Genomic DNA, 21,825 nt, shown 5'->3' with positions numbered 1-21,825 from the left:
CCACTAGGCTTCTTCCCCCTGAGGCCTTGCCCTTGCTCCACCTCCTCCGGCCCCCATTCTGCCGCTCTCTCCTCTCCGCCCCCTCGTCCCCCGTCACTCACCCATAAGGCCATAAGAAAAAACTGGGAGGGGCCATGGCCCCCTGACCTGCCCCCATTCCGGCACCCCCGGTAGGTACATTGAAGATTGTGAGTCACCCGGGTACTATGGGAATGGGGGCCAGATAAGCCCCTAAAATAGAGAGAGAATCTGCCTCCCACTTTAGGTCTCCTGCTCCCTTTAGAGGTTGGTTTAAGACCTGAAGCATGAGGTTTAATATCCCTCCCCCAGTGTACACCGGCATTAGTCATGATAACTCAGAATAGACCTTCCTATGCAGAGAAACACCCAACCTCGTTTCCAGTCCTGCTGGGCTTTTGGGCTCTTGTTCATTGCTAGCCCATGGCTGTTGTGCGGGGGATGGGATGGTCGTGGGGTGGAGGCCATTCACCCACAGTTCAAATCCGTGTCAGGTTGGCACTTGGTAGCGAGGAAGGAGAGAGAATCTCATGATCATTGAGAGAACTTGGTAGGTTTCAGCCTAGCTCCTGAAAGAACAAGGTGTCCCTTTCTCTACACCGCGGGCCCCCTCGTGAGCCGCCTAAATTAGGCACCGAGTCTGAACTACAAAGATCCCATCCCTTAAGCTTTTACAATATGGGGAAACTGAGGCAGACGGTGACTTGCACAACAGCACATCACACAGTGATTGACAGAACTGAAAAGTGAACCCAGGAGTCCTGAATCACAGCACCTTGTTCCAAACACTAATCCATCCTCCCCTTCCGGAGCCTGGCATAGAACCCAGGCATCCCGCCTTCCAGATCCCCATACACTGTAATCACTTGGCCCCATTCCTCCCCGAAGGGAGGATTCATGCTGGTGAGGAACAGGGCAGTGCCCATGCCAGTCGGCTTCCCCACCAGACAGCTTTCTGCCTTTGCTTCCCTTGAGTTGCTGTGTCCCTCCTGAGATATGCCTGCAGAAAAAGGGAGAGCCTCCCAAATGCAGCAGCGGCAGGGGTCACAGTTCTGACTTTGTTTGCCTTACGCATGTAAAGTCCTCATTAGACGCTCGCCAGACATTGCACAGCTCCTTCTTCCTCTCCCTGTTTCAGGTTACACGCAGCAAATGGCTTACAAAAAACCTGACTTTTCATACGCCGCTTTCAAAGACCGGCCAGCAAGCACTTGGTGAGGACAGTGGGTTTTCTAATGCACCTTCTTGATCAGCGTTAGCCTGACCCTACACATGCAATATGTGATCCAGAGCAAGTCAGTCTCCAGCCCAAAACCAGAGAGCAAAGGTCAACACACACAACCCAACCACTGTTATTTTATTAATAAAACTTTAAAACTTAAACACTAGGTGTGCTCCTTGATCCCCTCCCTTACCAATCCTGCAGCATCAGCCTAATCACCTAATGCCTCAGGCAAATTGGTAACAAAAATCTGTCACAATTCCCCCAGGACTGATGCTCGGGCAGTCCCTGGGACTAGCCACACCACCTGTGGAAGTCACAGAAAGTCATGGAATCCGTGACTTCTACAACCTCCATGACAGATTCACAGCCTTAGTAATGAACTCCAGGTCCTTTCACTTTGAGATGGCTAGTTTGTAGCTGGCTCAGACTAACTGTTACCATCTTGACGGCTGTTCACTGGCTTATGTGAAGTTGAGTTTGGTGACTCTCCGGTCCAGTTCCCAGGGGCCTGCTGTCCACAGCGGGCCCTGAACCCCACCATCCTGGTCAGACCACTGCAGGCAGGGAGAGCTCGGTACATCTCAAGTAGAGCCAGCCGTAATAGGGAGCAGTGTCTGGATGCGCTTTCCCGGACAAGTGGTGACATTTTCCCTAGCTCCTGCTCATTCAGGTTACCATAAACTGACCCACGTGAACCTCACTCCATTTACTGCTGTGAAATGTCTCAACTCATACCTGAGTGCAGACGGTCCAGCTTTCACACTGAGGGCAGTTCTGGGAAGGCAGGAGTGATCGTGATGTGATTGATTCTGCCCTCAGGCTGACGGCGTACGTGGCGAAGGTCTTTGCCATGGCTAAGAAACTGGTGCCCATTGAAAACCAAGTTATCTGCGGGGCGGTGAAATGGCTGATCCTGGAAAAGCAGAAACCAGATGGAGTCTTCCAAGAAGATGCCCCCGTAATCCACGGAGAGATGGTTGTACGTGTTTCCTTTGACTTTTACGCACCAATCACTACCCACCTCAATCATCACAGCAACTTGTTGGTTCATAATTCAAAGGGACGTCTTACTGGGCTACATCCCAAAGTCTGTGCTCACACAGACTGATCTCCTCTCTCTCTCCCGGTGCAGTTACATGGGCAGCAGTGAATGGAGATTCAGGCCCAATGGACCAGATTGTATCTATTTAGTCCTTAGTGGACTTCCTGGAGTCTTTGGCACTTCTCCCTTGTTGGGGGTAAACATTCTGCAGGGGGTAGATCATTTTGGGTTTTGTTGTTGTTTGGGGTTTAGGAGTGGAAAAAGTGGTCATTGCTGGAGCTAGGGGTGTCAGGGTTGGGATTTAGGGGTGCCAGGGTTTAGGGCGTGTCAGTGTTAAGATTTATTAGGCAAAAGGGGGTGTTGGTATAAGGCTTTTGGGGGTGTCAGTGTCAGGATTTAGTGGTCTCAGTGTTAGGGTTTAGGGTAGGAGGGGTTGTCAGAGGCAAGATTTGGGGGTTTCAGGGTCAGGGTTTAAGGTGTAGAAGGGGATGTTGGTGTCAGGATTTTGGGGGCATAAGTGTCAAGTTTTAGGGGTGTCAGGGTAGGGTTTAGGGGTCTCAGTGTTAGGGTTTAGGGGTTGAAGGGGTGTCAGGGTTTAGCAGAGGTGCTGGAACTAGGGGTGCACAGGGTGCTGCAACACCCCCTGGCTTGAAGTGGTTTCCATTTATATACAGGGTTACAGTTTGGTTCAATGGCTCTCAGCACCCCCACTATAAAAATTATTCCAGCACCACTGAGGTTTAGGGCTGTCAGTGTCTGGGTTTAAGGGGTCTCTGTGTTAGGGGTCTCAGTATTAGGGTTTAGGGCAGAAGGGGGTGTCCATGTCAGGGTTTAGGGGGTGTCCATGTCTGGGTTTATTAGCTAGAAGGTGGTGGGGTTAGTGCTCTGAGTGTTATTCTCGTGGTGGAAAGATGTCTCCAAAGGGGATAGTTTTGCAACATTTACTAAAGACACTTAGGCTCTGGCCTGGCCTGATCTCCACAGGCATTGGTTCCCCAGCCAGCTCCCCTCAACTGAGAATGCCTTGTCCTCACCTCTCATGCGCTTCGTTCCGGACTTAGTGATTTGCATTGCCCCAGAGGAGTGCAGCTTTCTTGGTGCTTCACAGGCCAAAGTTTGGTTTTTGATGTCACTGGGGCTTGATCCATTAACGCACGGGAAGCTGCCTGGGAGCTAGTGGCAGGACCTGAGCACTGGCCCGGTGAGCTAAATTCTCTCACGTTGGTTTAATACGAAGCATCTCTATTGACTTGGATGGAGTTCCTCCACACTGACAAAGGAGTAACTGAGATCAAAACCTGGCCCATTGCACGACAGGTGTCCGTTAGCAAAAGGGAGGTTCAGCGATAGGTCTGTCCATGACTGAGAGTCCATTTTTGGGTAGCATTCTAGGAAGCATGTGTTCTGTTATAATTTCCTATGCTGAGGTCCTGGGATTAATTCTTTCTTTTCATGGTACTTGGGGGATTTTCTTATCCCAAATCTGTCCTTTGCTCCCCTTTAGGGAGGGTACAAGGGGGCTGAGCCTGATGCCTCTTTAACGGCTTTTGTGTTGATTGCATTGGAAGAGGCCAAGGACATCTGCAAGGATCAAGTCAACGTGAGTATCCCTTCACCGTATATTCACTTCTATGCTCATACCCAGGTTTTCCCATCTTTCCATCCCCTATGAACCACGCCCCATGGCATGTGGAATTTGCTAGGGAAGGAGGTAGTAAATTTACATTTATTCATGCCACATATAAGCAAATAAAAAAAAAGTTTCCTCTAAGCTTATAGAAACAAAGCTTATAGATCCAGAACATTCTAGGCAGTTAGTGAAAAATAAACCAACGTACGGAATACCGGAAACATATTACTTCAAACATTCGATTTCCTCTTTTTCTTTAACAACAAAAGCAGCATCCCGAGCCCAGCATCCCCCCGCCCCCCCCCCAAGTGCAGCACCCAAGGCGCTTGCCTGGATTGCCTGCCCCTAAATCTGGCCCTGGTCTGTGGTATCAGACAGAAGCTGCAAGAGAGGAGGATGAGATGATGTGGTGGGCACGTACAAAGAGGGGATGAAGAGAATCATAGGCACCGACTCCATGGATTCTCTGGGGCTCAAGCACCCATGGAAAAAAAATAGGGGGTGCTCAGCACCCACCAGCCACAGTGGTTTGGCCCCGGCTGGCCGCCGATCAGCTGTTTAGCAGGTCCCTGGGGCTGGCCACTGATCAGCAAGAGGCTGGCGGGAGGCGCTTGTGGGAGGGGACATAGAAGAGGGAGAGGTGTACCAGTGTGGGGGGGGTGATGACTTTGAGGGAGGGGGTGGAGTGGGGGCAGGGAGAGGAAGAGCAAGGGCGGAGCCTCAGGGGAGGGGGCGGATCACTGACAGGAAGAGGTGGATAGATCCTGCATGCGAATCGTGCATCAAAGTTGTGAAATGGGCTACAAATGCAATAAAAAATAAAGTATTCAAAAATTTAACAAATGGGGGGGGGTGTCGCCAAGGACACTCTGGGGCGCCATTGGGCTAGGGCTGGCCCTGCCACCGACTTTGGTCTCAGTCCTGATGACATCTGCACGTGGTCCAGAAATGTCCCCTTTCGCTCTGCATGTGGTCCAGAAATGTCCCCTTTCACTGCCTTCAAATATCTCACTTCCATGTCTTCAGCCTCCTCTGTCTTTCACCAGCACAAAATTCACTGTGAAATTAAATAAAGCTGGAAGCCACATGAATTTGTAATGTCTTAATGTAACCCACACACCTCCTGGGTGTGGTGTTCTGTCCCAGCTAGTGGCACTAAAATTACTTAGAGAGAGATTAATGAGTCTGCTCTAGAACCTTACGACTTTTAGTTCATGCAGTAGAGGCTCATGCATTTAACTCCACAGGTCCCAGGTTCGATCCTGCCTGCTGACAACTAGGGTCTGTCGGTGTTACATTAACACCACCCAAAACCTCAGCCTAACTCATGAGTTTGATTTTTTGTTTTCTTTGTCACCTCCTAGAGTTTGGAAGGCAGCATCAGCAAAGCCGCTGAATACTTAGCCCAAAGGTACCAGTCTCTAAGCAGACCTTACACTGTGGCTCTTTCGTCCTATGCCTTAGCGATGGTGGGGATGCTGAACACCGAGAAGGCGCTCATGAAAGCTTCGACAGGTAAATGAGTGCATCTTATCAAGTACTGAAAAGATGTGGCCACGTCAGGATGGGGTTCAGGGAAGAGAAGCAAAGGAGGTTGAAGAGGGATTAATTTATGAGGAATGAATAACAGGCATAGATTTGTTCCTTTTATCCAGATTTGAGATTGATCAGACTGGGTGTAAATCCAGAGTAACTCTCCTGGGTTGAGTGGAGTTACTCCAGATTTACATTAATGTGTCTGAGATCTGGATGAGGGGAGATATGTGGTACTACTTGACCTCAGGAGGAATCTGAGAGCCCTGTATGTATATCTAAAGGATGAGAGAGAGAAGAGGGTGGGTCAAGAGGATGTAACTAGATGAAACTGAACAAAGGGGAATTTCAGAAGACAGAGAATAATATTACGCACAAGGAAAATGGAGTTTGCCCCATTGTTTGGGATAGTTAAAACAGGGCAGGACAAAGCTGTTGTCTAGATATAACAATGTTGTGTTGAAAGGTGCCAGGTGGGTCTTTGATCCCCAAACAGTCACAGACCTTGGCCATGAATCCAATACAGGGACTATAGCAGCACAGCAACAGTGCAGCAGCTATGCCGGTATCACCCCCTATTGTAGACGCAGACTGCACCGATGGAAGGGGTTTTCCATCTCTGTATGAACTGCACCATCATGATCAACGGTAGCTAGGTCAACTGAAGCATTTTTCCATTGACTTGGCTGTGTCTGCACTAGAGGTTAGTTTGGCATAGCTATAGCGCTCTAGAAGGGGGTGTGTGTTTCACATGACCTGAGTGACACAGCTATGACAACCTAAGTTTTAAGTATAGACCAGGCCCTTGTTCAAGTTAATGGGTGTGCCAGGCACTCTTTCAGACTCAGTGGAAGGAGCAATCAAGACTCTTTTTGTAGTAGACACAGCTAAAAACAATGTAGGGACTGCCCAAGGCACACAGCAGGTCAAGAGCTAAGGCCTGTTGGCTGAGGGGTTTCCCTGATTGCAAATGCAGGGGCTAGTATGTTGGTTTTGCACCCTGTGTGTTAGAGGCAGAAACCAGCTGAAAGCCTGGAGAAGTGTTATGAAACAAGCAGAGAGACATTGCTTGTTGGGCCCGGAACTCACGTCAGAGGCAGACTTGGCGATTTCTCAGCAAGGAAGGTGCCTGCTTTTGGTTTCCCTTATGCTCAGGGAAGCAGGACTTTCTGTGCATTTTCATAAGCAATCAGGTTTACACCATAGAACGTACCTGAGGCCTATCACCAATTCCTCATCCTAATTGAAACAATCCTCCCAAGACCCCAAATATTGGGTATCTGCTCAGCCCGAAAGGGGCAACAATCGGTTCAACTTACCGATTCTCCATGCAGAAAGTTGGGGAAGGAGTCAGGCGATGGTCAGTCAGATCTGCTCAGAATAAGTGGATGTCCTTGGGGAGAGTCCTTTAGCTCGCCTTCTTTGCTGCTGCCTAGAGGGAAATCGCTGGGAAGAGCGGAACGCCCGCACCTTCAACATTGAGGGCACCTCGTACGCCTTGCTGGCCTTGCTGAAAATGAAGAAGTATGAGTTGGCTGGCCCCATAGTCAGATGGCTGAGAGACCAGAACTACTATGGAGGGGGCTATGGATCTACCCAAGTGAGTATGATCCTTATAGTCCCGCGTATCCTTCCAAGACTGTTTTGTGGGCAGGTCTCCCATCGGAAGGGATGGGATTCCGATCACTTGAGTCATTGTAGAAAGCCCTGGAGAATGCCCAGTAGAGAACAATCCTGCATTGCCTGGGAGATGGGCAACGTGACCTATCAGGTCTTTGTCATTGTTAACCTAAGGCTGAGACCAGCACAGGAGCATGACTGAATCTTCTCACTAGAGGCTCCATCCCGCCAAGGTGATGGGTGTGAGGACATGCTTCTCTTTAAGACAGCGAGTTGTCCTGGGGAGTGAATGGGCTTTCTCTTCCCATGGGCAGAAACTCACACACATCTGGACTCATTCTGGCATTTGTTTGGTTTTTGGCCATTGGTCTGGAGACAGGCTACCAGGCGTTTACGACCAACGTCTGAGTCCATATGACAAAGCCATTGTTGAATCATGACTAATCTGAATCAATTTGGGTTTAATCCATCTCTAAGTAGAACTGCAAGCTTATGTTTTTTTGGATTCTGTTTTTAAACTGTGCTTACACGAAGCACTGGAGAGGATAAAAGCCCTACTGCTCGTGACAGCTAAATAAAGATGGAGTGTCCTCAGATATCCCTCCCTTCCCTGGAGTTCGGGGGCCACTAGGAACTATAGAGTCTGTCTGTGTCCAGCAGCCTCAGTAGAGAAGCCCCTTTACATTCCTTGCTACTGAGTCTTGTCTTTTCTCTACCAAAAAGGACGCTACAAGCTTGGGTGGGAGTGGTCTATATTTTTTGAGTTACGGGCCGTGTGTTCTATCCCTAACACTGTGCTGTGTGTGGTATAGATGTCTACACACCTCCTGGGTATGGTGCTCTGTCCCCTCTAGTGGCACCGAGACCACTTAGAGAGAGAGATTATTGCGTCTGCTACAGCCTTAGCTAAGGACCACATGGCTTTTAGCTCATGCAGGAGAGGCTCATGGATTTAGCAAGAGGCCCCGCGTTCAAGTCCCGGACAAGCCCCCATTTGTAATACCAATAGACCCTGGTTGTTGGTGGGTAGGATTGAACCTGGGACCTCAGGAGCTAAATGCATGAGCCTCTTCTGCAGGAGCTAAAAGCCATGTGGCCCTTAGCTAAGGTTGTAGCACACTAATTCATCTCTCTCACTAAGTGGTCTTGGTGCCACCAGGAGGTGTGTGGGTTACATATACATAGAAGGAGCCACTATCTTGTTGTGCTGTGTCCAGCTGACAATTGGCCCATTAATAGTTAGGGGCGATGGGAAGCTAACTGACCATGCACGATTTATTTATTGACCATGGGTTTTATTCCTGGCTTGGCCACTGGCTTCCTGGATGACCCTGGGAAAGTTTCTTCCCTGCCCTGTGCCTCCGTTTCCCCATCTGCAACATGGGAATAAAGATATTGTACTGCTTTGTAAAGTGCTTGGAGATCTACTGATGAAACACACTATGGAGGAGCCAAGTAATATTATTATATAACCCTTTGCCTGCGTGACACCCAGTGGAACCCTGGTGTTTTCTTTCATTGTATTTTTGGTTCCTCTTCATTAAAGAGTCTCTTTAGAAGCTGTCAGATGTTCAGCGCACTAGGACAATAAGGTGTAACCCTCTTATCTTCCTCCTGGTGTTCTAGGCGACCATCATGGTGTTCCAGGCTCTTGCGCAGTACCAGATAGATGTTCCACAGGAGAAAGACCTGAATTTGGATGTTTCTATTCTCTTGCCACGTCGTGCTAGTCCAATAAACTACAAAATCTTAAACCAGAACGCTCTGGTGGCCAGAACAGCAGAGGTATTGTGCTTCTCCGTGTGATTAGTACAGATCACTGATTATAGAGAAAGGGGATTTGATTAGAACCTCCTATCCAAACTGTTTTGGGAAAGGGAGGGGAATTCATATTCCCGGCACCAGATCCACATGCATCCACACTTTTGACTCAGATTTTTAAGACCAGAAGGGACCATTATGATCATTTTGTCTGACCTCCGCCATTACACAGGCCAGAGAACCTTACCTACTAATTTCTGCATCAAGCCCATAACTTCTAGCTGAGCTGTGAGGGGTCTCTTAGGTAGATATCCAGTCTTGACTTAAAGACTTGAAGTGATGGAAAATCCACCACATCCTGTCAGGCCCTAGGTTCTAGGCAGTCAGGCCTGGTGGTTGGAGCTGGCTGGAGCGTCGGGACTGGGCCAAGGGCAATGCTGAAATCAGGGTCTGGGGACAGGCCGTGGGTCAGAATCCACAGACAAGCCAAATCAAGATTGAAGTCAGAGTTCGGATGCAGGCCAATGGTCAAAGCCAGGTTGGAATCAGTCCGAGGGCCTGGGGGGCCAGGAGGCAGATGCAGGCTGGAGCGGGGCTGGAGCAAGGTCAGAGCAGGGCACAGAGGAGGCTGAAGTGGGCTGGAACAAGGCTCGGGCATGGCTGGGGCAGGAACAGGAACTGGATCAAGGGCAGGTCAGAAGCCTGGGGAGTCTGTAACACTGCAAGGCCGGAGGAAGGTCCCTGGCCGACTAGTGCTGTTGTGCAGAGTAACTCTCAGCTCTGATGGGGACAGTGAAATACTTGTGCCTGGGGGTCATCTGGCCTGAGCCCTGACCAGGGATAGTCACTGCAGGCTCCGTTGGAGGGGTGAGTCACCGCAGCTGGGTGAGCAGCCCTGGGCTGGGTGGGGTTTGCCTCACACATCCCAACGTAAATTGTTCCAGGGTTAGTGGCCTGGAGTGTGTGGTTTTGAGCTGAATCCAGAAGTAGGAGGGGATGGGTTGCTGTTTAGGCTTGGCTCTGGAGAAGCAATACGTCTGGAGATCAAAGAGTTACTGCCTGGGAAGTAACCATTTTTCTCCTTCATGCTATTGTCTCTGCAGAGTCCCCCCAGCCCCTCCAGGTGAGTGAGTGTCAATCTCACCAGCTTCATTTTCTCCATTAGCTTCATTTGCCCTGTCTTTAAATAATAATAATAATGAAGTACAAAAGAAAATTAACCTTGGATCAACTTTACAGACCAAATGGAATGAAGACTTCACTGTGAAGGCAGAAGGAACTGGACAAGGGACCTTAACCGTAATGACAATTTATAATGCAAAGCTACGGGAGGATGAATCTCGGTGTAAGAAGTTTAACCTGAGGGTATCGGTTGAAGAAGCCCAGGGCGGTAAGTAATTGCCTGTCATTTCTCTTCTGAAGCTTGCTGTCAATCCTCAGATCTGGACAAATTTGGCTCAGTTACACCAGTTTAACTCCATGGACAGCAGCAGATTTACACCGATGTGTAAACCATCCATCATCTCTGCAATCACATTCTTAACTTTGGAAAGTATTTTTGTGAAGCTTCTTCAAACTCTCCCAGTTCCCAAGTCCTACAAAATTATACCCATAGAGCAGGCACTAAATAATATTTCCAGCTATTATATGTTCTAAGTTGCAACCAATGCAGGGTCATTCCTGATGAGGGAGCAGATGCTGCCTTCTCTCATCCTGACACTTGTTAGCAGCACAGTTGGAGCATTGGATGTGGATGGGAACACAGGCCAGCTATTCTGGGTATTGTCTCCCTCTAAAGTAGAGATGAGCCCATGCCAGGATGTCTGGTTACAGACCCAAACTTCCAGTGCACATATTTCCAGACAGCATGGGTGTGAAATCAGCATCATCCAGCATGGGACAGAAGTCAGGATCTTCAGCACCCAAAACACAAGCCTCTGCTGCTTAGTCTAAAGGAACAATTTCCTTTAGCTGTGAGTAGCTGATTGCTAGTTGCTAGGGCTGGCCAGTAGAGGGAGATATGACCACACATTAGACCAGCATAGGCTAGCGGATCAAGGATTTTGGCACTGCTTTTACAGAAATAGGAGCCAACCTTAAATTGTTCTTAACTTTTCCAGCTGTCCAAGTTCACACACATGGGCTCTCTCTGTTTCAATCTCCTCTTTCTGATAACTCTAGATTATATTTTGTTTGTGCCACCCAGCTGGGAGAGGCTTTTTAGTTAGTGTGCTGGGGACAGGAAGAGTTATTTATGGATTGCTGGAGGGGAGAGGAGGTTTATTGAGGGATTTTTCACACCTACTCTAGGACCAGTTTGATTACTAAGCCATATTAGTACACCTAAAAAACAAAAGAGGGTTTATCTGGCATGAAATTTACACTGAGATATTAATTTCTTTTCTCTTCTGCAATGTTTCTAGTTAAGAAGCCGGAAGGAGCCATGCGTTCAGTCTATATTAAAATCTGCATCAGGTGAGAACAGTGCCCTTTAATGACAGATGATAAATAGATGGACAGATGCAGGGGGTAGCTGGAGAATCCTGGGCTATGCATTTTTCTATGGAATGGCCAAAAAAGTTATGATAAAGCAACAGGAGCTGGTGGAGCGATCACAAAATCAATGTTCAAGTGATGAATTCTGATCAAAAGGTATTTTCTCTTCCTCTTGTTAGATTCCTCGGTGTGGTTGATGCCACAATGTCCATCATCGATGTCTCCATGCTCACTGGCTTCTCACCGAACGTGGAAGATCTTAAGAGAGTATGTCAGTGTAATCTGAGAACAGGGAATGTAATAAACAATGCAGTGGCTCGACTGGGGCTTTCAGATGAGAAAATCCAATGCAGCAGGCTCCAGGGTTAAACCTGGAGGGAGACCAGACAGCTCTAAGGATAGGAAACCACAACCAGTTCTCTCCAGGTCGGGGATGGAATGTCATCTCCGTCAGGCAGTTTGGGGGGGCCAGTGTACAGTGGGGCCAGAATTTAAAAAATATGGCTTCCCTTTAGATCCTCTGACCTACATGGTGCAGAGGTATTTGGGCCTGAAGAACTGTGGATACAGAAAAAGAGGCTGCACAAAGAAGCCAGGCCCCGAAGGAATCATTGCAGTGAATTGCTGTCCTGGTGTAAAATGAGGGTGGATTATTGGGCAGACAAAGCCAGGGATGTTTCCAGCATTGGTGTTATCCTCCTGCAGCTGTATAAAATCAGCCAGGATGCTAAACCAGAACTATAGCGTGCCCAGAGCTGCTGCTCGGCTTGTACTGAGCATGCTCAGTAACATCTACTGACACTGCTGCCCTCACTCTCTCCCTGCCCCCGCCCCCCACTATCTGCAGGCCTGGCACTTCATAGCCCCGGCACCTCTGGGCCCTGGCACTTCGTAGCCCCGGCACCTCTGGGCCTGGCAGTTCGTAGCCCCGGTACCTCTGGGCTTGCCGCGTCAGTTATGAAAGTAAAAAAAAAAAAAATTGCTTGAGTCCCGGCACCTCTTTCATTACACACGTAAGCACTGTGCATACGTACACCGTGGTCACTGAACCTGGGACCTTTATCATGAAAAGCAGAACTGTTTCAGCGAGAGTACCAGCTCCATTAGCTGTGGATAAGGTTGCCAACTTTCTAATCACACAAAACTGAACACCCTTGCCCCACCTCTTCCCTGAGGCCCCGCCCCTTTCTTGCCCCTTCTCCAGCATCTGCCCCCCTGCTCACTCCAGCCCCCCACATCACTCACTCTCCCTAACCCTCACTCACTTTCACCGGGCTGGCCAGGTGGTTGTAGTGTGAGAGGGGATGAGGGCTCTGGCTGGGGGTGCAGGTTCCAGAGTGGGGCCCACAAATGAAGTGTTCCGGGTGCAGAAGGAGATTCTGAGCTGAGGCATGAGGTTGGGGTGCAGGGAGCGGGTTAGGGCTCTGGCTGGGGATGCGGGCTCTAGGGTGGGGCCCGGGATGAGGGTTTGGGGGCGCAGGAGTGGACCCGGGCTGGGGCCAAGGGGTTTGGAGTGTGGGAGCAGGCTCAGGACTGGGGCAAGGGGTTGGGATGCAGGAGGGGCTTCATGGTGTGGGCTCCAGCCACGCTGTACTTACCTCAGGTGGCTCCTGGAAGCAGTGACATGTTCCCCCATCTCCTTGGTGGAGTGGCCAGGGGGCTCTGCTCGCTGCCCACACCTGCAGGCACTGCCCCTGCAGCTCCCATTGGCCACAGTTCATGGCCAATGGGAGCTGCGGAGCTGGTGCTCGGGGCGGGGTCAGTGCGCAGAGCCCCTGTGGCCACTTTTGCACCTAGGAGTCGAACATGCCGGTTGCTTCCGGGAGCTCTGCAGAGCCAGGACAGGCAGGGAGCCTGCCTTAGCCCCCTTGTGCTGCTGACTGGAGCTGCCAGGTCCCTTTTCGACCAGGTGTTCTGCTCGGAAACCAGACACCTGGCAACCCTATCTGTGGATTATATAGCAGGTTAGTATCCTACATGCACTTTGTATCATGGGAGATGTGATCACAAGCAAGACACCAGTGAGTCACGTAGTGAGATGGTGGGGTTTTTTCGCCCAGCTGCAGGACTTTCATAGAAACTCTGCCTTACCCACAGTGCCTCTTGCTTTTCCTTATTCACATTTAGCTTTCCCAAGGGGTCGACAGATACATTTTCAAGTTTGAAATCGACAAAGCCCCGTCCGACAGAGGCAACCTCATGATCTACCTGGACAAGGTAAAGACTCGACAAGGGGCTTCTCTGATCCTGTGTTAATTTCATGGGCTCCTGCTGAGCCAAACTGCAGTCCCAGATACACCCTGGCATTCCCGCAGACGTCAGCAAGTTGACAAACTGCAACCCATGGCCAAATTTTACTGACTGGCCCAGATTCAGGCTTTCCACAGGGAATAACTGAATGGGCCAGACTCTCAGCTGATGTATGTGGATGTAGGCCCATTGACTTTAATGGGAAATGCAGCATCTGATATTAAGGCTGAATTTGCTTCTCTCTGTCATTCACTTCTCTAGTTCTTCTTTCCTCCACCTCCCTCACTTTCTCTTTCCCCTCTTCTTTCCCCAACATCTCCCCTTCTCTTATTCTTTTTCATTCTGTCTCTTCCATTCAGCCAGCCTTCAGCCTAAGCAATCCTGTTATTTCCCCACCCCCACCCAGGTTTCTCACAGAGAGGATGAATGCCTGCAGTTTAAAGCTCACCAGTTTTTCGAAGTTGGTCTCATTCAGCCGGCATCCGTCACAGTCTACGACTATTACAGCATAGGTAACAGATTGCAGCTCTCCTCACCATTCAAGGCACCATGGCTTCAAATTCTGCTCTGGGTCACATTGGTATCATTACCTCTTGCAGTCTTTTGCTGCAGTACTTAGGCATCATTATCCCCCTGTAACAGAGGGGATGCACTGAGATGGTAAGAGACTTGCCCTCAGGTAAGGCCTGGACAGCTAGTAGCACAGCTGGGAGCAGATTGCCAGTTCAGAGCTCTAAGTACAGCTTCCGCACACACAGTCCCCTCCCACCATTGGAAATAGAACCTAGGCGTCCTGAATCCCCATGTCCTGCTCTACACTAGCTCACGCTCCCATCCTTTTCCAGATTACTGTACCCCTTTCAGGAGTCTGATTTGTTGTGCGTACCCCAGTTTACCTCACTTAAAAATGACTTGCTTACAAAATCAGACAAAAATACAAACGTGTCCCAGCCACTCTAGTACTGGCAAATTGCTGTCTTCCTCATTTTTTACCATATAATTATAAAATAAATCAATTGGAATATAAATATTGGACTTACATTTCAGTGTGAGACGTGAGCCTGTTTTCACTTATGAGTCGTGTCATTCAGTGGCTGGAGGGCGGCAGCTGCTGGCCAGGTTCCCAGCTCTCATGGCAGCGCCGCCGCCAGCAGCAGCACAGACATTAGAGGACTTGAGCTGCTGCTGGCGGGAGCACTGCCTTCAGAGCTGTGGGGCCAGAGAGTGGCAGCTGCTGGCCAGGTTCCCAGCTCTCCAGGCAGTGCCGCCACCAGCAGCAGCACAGACATTAGAGGACTTGAGCTGCTGCTGGCGGGAGCACTGCCTTCAGAGCTGTGGGGCCAGAGAGTGGCAGCTGCTGGCCAGGTTCCCAGCTCTCATGGCAGCGCCGCCGCCAGCAGCAGCACAGACATTAGAGGACTTGAGCTGCTGCTGGCGGGAGCACTGCCTTCAGAGCTGTGGGGCCAGAGAGTGGCAGCTGCTGGCCAGGTTCCCAGCTCTCCAGGCAGTGCCGCCACCAGCAGCAGCACAGAAGTGGCCAGAAAGCGGTGGCTGCTGGCCGAGGTGTTCATGTTGTTTGTGGTAATGAGGACTATTTTTTCAATCCTGCTCCCATCCCGCCTCACAAGATGTACTCCCACTCGCTCCTGCATTGTTTATTGAATTTTTATCTTGCTCCTGCTATTATAGCAACAGGCCCTGCGGGATCCCAGTGCTGCTGCAGGGCTCTAGAGTGTAAAACTAGGCAAATATCTAGATAAGTTAACATATCCCCTGCGGTACCGCTAGGGTATGTGTCCCCCTGGTTGAGAACTACTGGATTAGAACACGGGGGTTTAGACTCATAGTCTTTAAGGCCAGACAGCACCATCCTGATCATCTAGTCTGGTTTACTGCCCACCTCCCAGTTCCTCCTGTTCCAACATTACCCCATGCTGGAAATATATGGTCACACTCATCACCTCAACACACCCAAGCAAAGGCAGACAAAATAATAAGGGGAACCTCTGACTACAGGCAATAATTATCCTACTTGCCCTCTCCTCCCGTTTTACCTCCTGAGATGAATTTGCTACTAGTGTGATTAAGAGGGTGTCTCCAACAAGCACCAGCCCGTCATTTCAAGCTGATGGTTTCCTATAGCTAAGAAAGTCGTTCCCACAAACTGCTGCTCCCTTCCCCAGGGTCACCCAGTGGGACTTCTGCTTGAGTAAGGGCTTCAGGGTTGTCTCCTAGGTGCTGTAAACCGTGGCCGTTGTTCTGCGGGAGGGGGAATGATCTGTGTCTCTGATCTTTCTCTAGATGACCGATGCACCAAGTTCTACCACCCGTCTAAGCAGAGCGGGCTCTTCAATAAGATCTGTCATGGGGAAGTCTGCCGCTGTGCAGAAGGTAAGGAGAGTCCTGTCTCTGCTTACATCTCGGGTGGGGGCTCCCCTCTCAGCTTTACTAGCAAACGTGCAGTCCCAGGCCCCCCAGCATCAGCCCCCTCCGTCGCCGATCAGGGCCCTCCTTCCCTCTGGGCTCTGGGTGAGTCTCACGGCAGCCACAGGCAGGATGGTCCCTGGGTCTGTCCCCCAGCCTGGAGCTCTGACTCTTGGCCGGCTGTGTCCTTGCTACAGCACCACCACATACAGCAATGGTGGGACCAGGGTCGGGGTGAGGGCACCCTCAGTGGAAATATGTGGGGGATGCACCCCCACATGACCTCATGCATGCCTGGGGAGGGGAGGCAAGAGAGGACCCAGAAGAGACTGAAGGGTCTGGGACCGGGCCAGGGAGTGGAATCCAGATGGGCTGGAATGGGCCGTGGAGGAGGTAGGAGCCCCTGGGACCCACCTTTCCAGCCTGAAGCCTGCTCCTCACCCCTGCAGAGTGTCAATATCTTCCTTCACTCCCTCTCCTATCCCTCCTCCCCTGCATTCACAGAGGGTTTCCACCCTCCACCACCTACCCTCACCTGTGGTCCCTCCCTCCCTTCTCCAGTGGCAAATGCACCTGCCAATCGCAGGAGAGCTGGTAGCAGGACATAGGAGCGGAATTTCTCTAGCCAGCCAGGTGACTGGGAGGGAGCGGGTATTGGAGATGTCAGTTCCTCCTCTCTGCCCATCAGGGCCTTGGGGGCTGGGCCAAGCCAGCTGATCCATGGAGTGGGGCTGCACACATTGAAGCAGGGCAATCTGGGGTGCAGGAGTTGCTGGGTTTCCAGCCATTCCAATGGGGATGCTCCCCCCTGGTTCTGAAACTTCAGTGGAAACCTACCAGCTGTTTCAATGGTTGGAATCCGGCCTGGGGAGATGACATGAAGTCAGGCACTTCTTTAAAATATCTGGGTTCTCTCATTCCAGGATGCCCACAGCTGGCACCCCCTCAGCCCTCCTGCTGTCAGTTTCAGCACAGAGGCCAAGTATTGAATGATCCATGGAGGCTCCACTCCCTGCTGACTCTTAGGAAGGGGTCCTCTAGAAGAGGGTGGAGACCCACTAGTGGGGCCGTTGTTCAGTGGGGAACTTGCTGTAGCCCTGCTGTCTGCCGGGCATACAGAGAGGCGCTCAGTCTCCGGATCTGTCCTTCCCATCACCTTTGATTCCGCATCTGCAGCTCCACTAAGTCCTGTGACCAGGCTCCTCCTGGCGCTGACCCAGGCAGAGATCCATCAGTGCAGAGAGGGAAGTTAGCTGGGATTGCCAGGCCTACTTATGGTTCTTGGTTATTTCATACACCCAGGCAGAGTTCCTCTGGGCAACATCTACTGATTCCTTTGCAGAGCTGTCTGAGTCTGTCTGCTCAGGATCGCCTCATTTAGACCCTGCAACCTACCCCTCCATCCCTTGTTTCTTCTTTTACTGTGCCCCATAACCCAGGCACTGACTTTTATTTTTCCTGGTGGTCCCTTCTCCCAAGACCCCACCCTCGCTCTGCCACTTCCTGTCCCCTCTCTGCCCCTTCCCCAGAGGCCCCCACCAGCTGCTCTCCGCGGAATGCCTCCTGCCGCCCGCCAAACAGCTGATCGGCAGCCCCACCGAATGGCTGTGGCTGGTGGATTCTGAGAACTCCCAATTTTTTTTCCAGGGGGGTTGAGCCCCACAGAACCCATGGCGTCGGTGCCTATGCCCCGTAATGTGATGGGTGGTTGGCTTCATGGCCACTCCCTTGTCGGAGGAGGTGGGCCTGTCACTGGTCACTGTGTGGGTTAGCGTGGCTCACCCAGGATTCAAATAGGTGGGCACCTGTGGGTCACTAACAACAGAGCTGAAACTATGGTCTCCCTTGGTGATTCTCTACCCATCTTCCTTCCCCATAGAAAGCTGCTTCATGCAGCAGAAAATAGACGGTCCCATCACTCTGAACAAGCGAATGGAAGAAGCCTGCAAACCTGGAGTGGATTATGGTAAATCTGTGATTTGGATCTGCTGGGTCTTTTTCCATGAGGAAAGCGAAGAGACAGGGTTCGGAATTCGATTTGGATTGTAAAGTTTGCTTTTAAGCCTGATTCAGGGGTAAGGTGTGGATCTGCTGGGGCAGAAACCTGATGAGATTTTGGGGCCTTAAACTCCCAGAAATGAACACGATCAGATGACTGTTTAAGATTCAGTGTAGCCCTAAGTATTTATCTGCTCCCCATTTCCCTAGTATCTGAGCACTTCACAATCTTTAATGTGTTTAGCCTCACAACTTCCTGTGAGGCAGGGCAGTGCTATTATCCCCATGGTACAAAAGGGGAAACTGAGGCATGGAACAACTAAGTGACTTGCCCAAGGCCATGCCGAAAGTCTGTGGTGGAGCAAGGAAATGAACCCCAGTCTCCAGCTATTGCCCTCACCATGCACCATCTTTCTCACAGCCTGTCTGGGGAGTCAGTTACACAGTGAATTCACTACTGAAAAATACTGCAGACCTTCAACTGGTGTTTTGTATGTCTTCCTTTTTTTAAAGTGTATAAAACCAGGCTTGTTAGAAGTGAAGAAGTGGACGGGTCTGACTACTACACCATGGAAATTTTGGAAATCATTAAAGCAGGTAAGAGCTCCCCTTCTACAATCAGGGTGCAATTTCTTTGAATGGCCTTTGGGATAAAGGCTGGCGTAAGAGCTATTTCTCTTAGCCAGAGGAAGTGCTAAAGCCCCAAGGCTAATCTAGTCTCATGCTCCAGGGCGTTAACCTATCACCACAAGGGAACAAGAAAGAATTTGCTCAACCCACCTAGGCAGCCATGCCACGAAGAGGCAGACAAAATAACAGGGGGAACCGCTCCCTGTGGTCAGCCTGGCACAATTGACCAGTCTCATTATGGGCTTTTTCAGCCTTCCTCTGAAGCAATTGGCATTGGCCATTGTGGGAGTCAAGATCCCAGACTTGGTGGCCCTTTGGCCCAAGCTGCTATAGGGGAGGTGGAGTCTCTCTTCCTCAATGCTGACTTTTATAAATCAATATAAAGGCAAAGGAAGCAGGGATCTAACTGAGCTCAAAGCGGCTTCACTCACTGGGAGCTGATATGACTGTTCTAATTATTTTTATTACCTGAGATTAGGGGCCCCTTGTGCTAAGCACTGGACATATCCAGATACAACCCCTGCCTTGACGAGGTTACAATCTAAATCGACAGTGGGTGGATTTATTAGCCCCATTTCACAGGTGGGGAATTGAGTCCCAGGGAGATCGAGTGACTTGTGCAAGGTCACACCAGGAATCTGTGGCAGAAACAGGAGCTGAGGCCTGACCTCTTCAGGCCCAGCCCATTGCCACAACCACAAGACGGTCCTTCCTGTTTCTAATGACTGCTGGAGCTTCAGTGATTGGTTATCGTAGCAGTCATACTGGAGCTGAATTTGTACTGAAACCTCAAGAGAACACCTAGGATTCTCCTCTTCTCTGTTCCTTTTGTTTTCATCCGTCTCCACCCCGTATTATCTCCTCCTCACTCTGCTCTTATGTGTGGCATCTTTTTTCACCCTCTCCCCCCTTCCCAGGAACTGATGAAAATCCACAAGGAAAAACCCGCCAATTCATCAGCCACACAAAATGCAGGGAGTCTCTGAGGCTGGAGCGTAACAAAGACTACTTGATCTGGGGAGTCAGCACCGACTTGTGGTCCAGGAAAGCTGAGTAAGTAGCCTCCTGTGGTTACCCTTCGTTAGTCAGTTTCAAGCAGACACGCCCTTAACTAATTACCCTATCTCTTTTAGGTACCTATCAGGCCCCCATTATTGTACTTTCTGAGAGCCTCACAATATCGAATGTATTTATTCTCACTAAGGGAGGCAGGGCAGTGTTATTACCCTCATTTAACAGATGGGTAAACTGAGGCACAGACAGCCTAAGGTCCAGGTCCTCAAAGGTATTGAGGCACCTAACTCTCACTGACTGGCCTTAAGTGACCTCTGCAAAGTACCAAAAGGAAGTTTCTGGAGTTGCTGGGAATTGAATCCAGGTTTGCCTCGTAGTCTAACCCTGGACCACCATTCCTCACAGGGGCTACCCAACTATTTCACCAGCGCAAATCACATTGACAGTGCAATTTCATGGTCCCTGCATCCAGCCACAGTTATATCACTTAGGTTTAAATTGGGTGGAAATATAATTAATTAGGGTATAAACTGCACCTAAAAATGAGCTTCAGCAACAAAGATGCAGCTCACAGAGGCTGAAAGTTCCATCCTCATGCTGTATCTGGAGCATTGCATGCTGGAATCTGTAGTCTCTCTGGACCTATGAGATGGGAGGGAACCCACTGTTTCTCTGCAAGTCAGATGTGGCCCTTAGGCACAGGTGGAGTGTGAGCCACCTGTTTGGGGAGGCTAGACCTCAGCCTTGCCCGTCCTCTGCCCCTCATAGAATCATAGAGTATCAGGGTTGGAAGGGACCTCAGGAGGTCATTTAGTCCAATCCACTGCTCAAAGCAGGACCAATCCCAAAACAGATTTTTGCCCCAGATCCCTAAATGGCTCCCTCAAGGATTGAGCTCATAACCTGGGGTTTAGCAGGCCAATGCTCAAACCACCGGGCTATCCCTCCCTCCTGCTGGAGCCCCCAGCCTGCCACCCCCCCTGCCCCAGCCCCGGGCCACTCTGGCTGGCCAACCTGAGTGCCCTCAGCACTGAAGCCTTGGGTGCTGCAGCCCCAGCATCCCCAGCCCCGGAGCACCAGGTGCTGCAGCCCCAGTGCCCCCTGCCCAGGAGCGTCATGTGCTGTGGCACCAGGAAGCCCCAGTGCTGGGAGGCCCCAGCACCGGAGGCACCCAACCGCCTCAAGTCCCGAGCTGCAGGCCAGCCTGTGCTAGCCCCAGCCCTAGCCCTAGCCCCAGCCCCCTTGGGGAATAGGAGCAGCCTGCATGGGCTGTGACCAGGGGGACGCAGCGGGAAGCTCAGGGCAGAGCATGAGTGTGGCCACGCCTGGCTGTTTGAGGAGACTCAGCCTCCCCAGGCCTGCCATACCCACTGCCCATGTCCTTGGGCAAACCCGGATGCCCTTAAGGAACTGAGCAAACAAGTTGGACAAATTTTGTGCTTTATTGCTCACGCTTCTGCCTGTCTGTCCCAGGCTATCCTACATCATTGGCAAGGACACCTGGATCGAGAAGTGGCCCAATGAGGACGAATGCCAGGAGCCGGATTTCCAGAGACTCTGCCAGGAATTCCTTGAGTTCTCTGAAGCCATGACCATGTTTGGCTGCCCAACCTAAACTTGGACCCAGTTTTCCCAGCAGCCCCAATGGGTCAGTGTGAGCTGAGATGGAGCATAACACTCAGGTGGAGACATCTCCACTCAGAGTCCCAATGCTGCTGACACTCGCCGCTAGCCCTGTCCTCTTTGGGGGTTTCACTCTCTTTTCTTCTTATTGTTTCTATATATATAAAAGGCTGATTTCTTACCCTGGCCTGCTGTGTGACTTTTTACCAATCTTTACATAGTCTGCAATATAGCTTTATAAGTAACCAGCTACTAGGATCATGGATGCATGAGAAACACCTTAAATTAGATTAGGATGGACAAGCATGAATGGGTGGCTAGATACGCATGGATGGATATTTGAGAGCGAATCTTCTATACCTATGTGTGCCTAGGGTGACCACACAACCCGTTTTGGCCGGGACAGTCCCTTTTCTCAGCCCTGTCCCGGCTGGTACCATGGAGGGCAACAGACCCTCTCCACCAAAATGCACAACGCCGCCAGATGCCCCTGCCGAACAGAATTCTGAGGAGGCGGAAGTAATCTTAGATCAGGAGGCAGCTCCTGCTACCTGTAACTCC

The 21,825-nt window shown here is 50.6% G+C and overlaps 1 protein-coding gene across 1 annotated transcript in view; it reads left to right on the top strand.

Moving 5' to 3' along the window:
* Positions 1–21,445, top strand: part of LOC123353779 (complement C3-like) — a 40,437-nt gene extending 18,992 nt beyond the window's left edge. Inside the window, 16 exon segments of the mRNA XM_044995189.1 lie at positions 1,157–1,232; positions 2,063–2,222; positions 3,790–3,885; positions 5,280–5,430; positions 6,885–7,048; positions 8,695–8,853; positions 10,069–10,219; positions 11,253–11,304; positions 11,505–11,592; positions 13,453–13,542; positions 13,982–14,087; positions 15,877–15,966; positions 17,879–17,965; positions 18,511–18,594; positions 19,545–19,680; positions 21,115–21,445. Of these exon segments, the coding sequence (XP_044851124.1) occupies positions 1,157–1,232; positions 2,063–2,222; positions 3,790–3,885; positions 5,280–5,430; positions 6,885–7,048; positions 8,695–8,853; positions 10,069–10,219; positions 11,253–11,304; positions 11,505–11,592; positions 13,453–13,542; positions 13,982–14,087; positions 15,877–15,966; positions 17,879–17,965; positions 18,511–18,594; positions 19,545–19,680; positions 21,115–21,256 (1,832 nt within the window). The 3' untranslated portion in view covers positions 21,257–21,445.
* The last annotated feature ends 380 nt before the right edge of the window (positions 21,446–21,825 follow it).

The sequence above is a fragment of the Mauremys mutica genome, chromosome 20 (genome assembly GCF_020497125.1).
Source record: "Mauremys mutica isolate MM-2020 ecotype Southern chromosome 20, ASM2049712v1, whole genome shotgun sequence".
In the NCBI taxonomy this organism is placed as follows: Eukaryota; Metazoa; Chordata; order Testudines; family Geoemydidae; genus Mauremys; species Mauremys mutica.
Note: the sequence above shows the minus strand (reverse complement) of the source record. Positions and strands in the feature narration are given on the sequence as shown.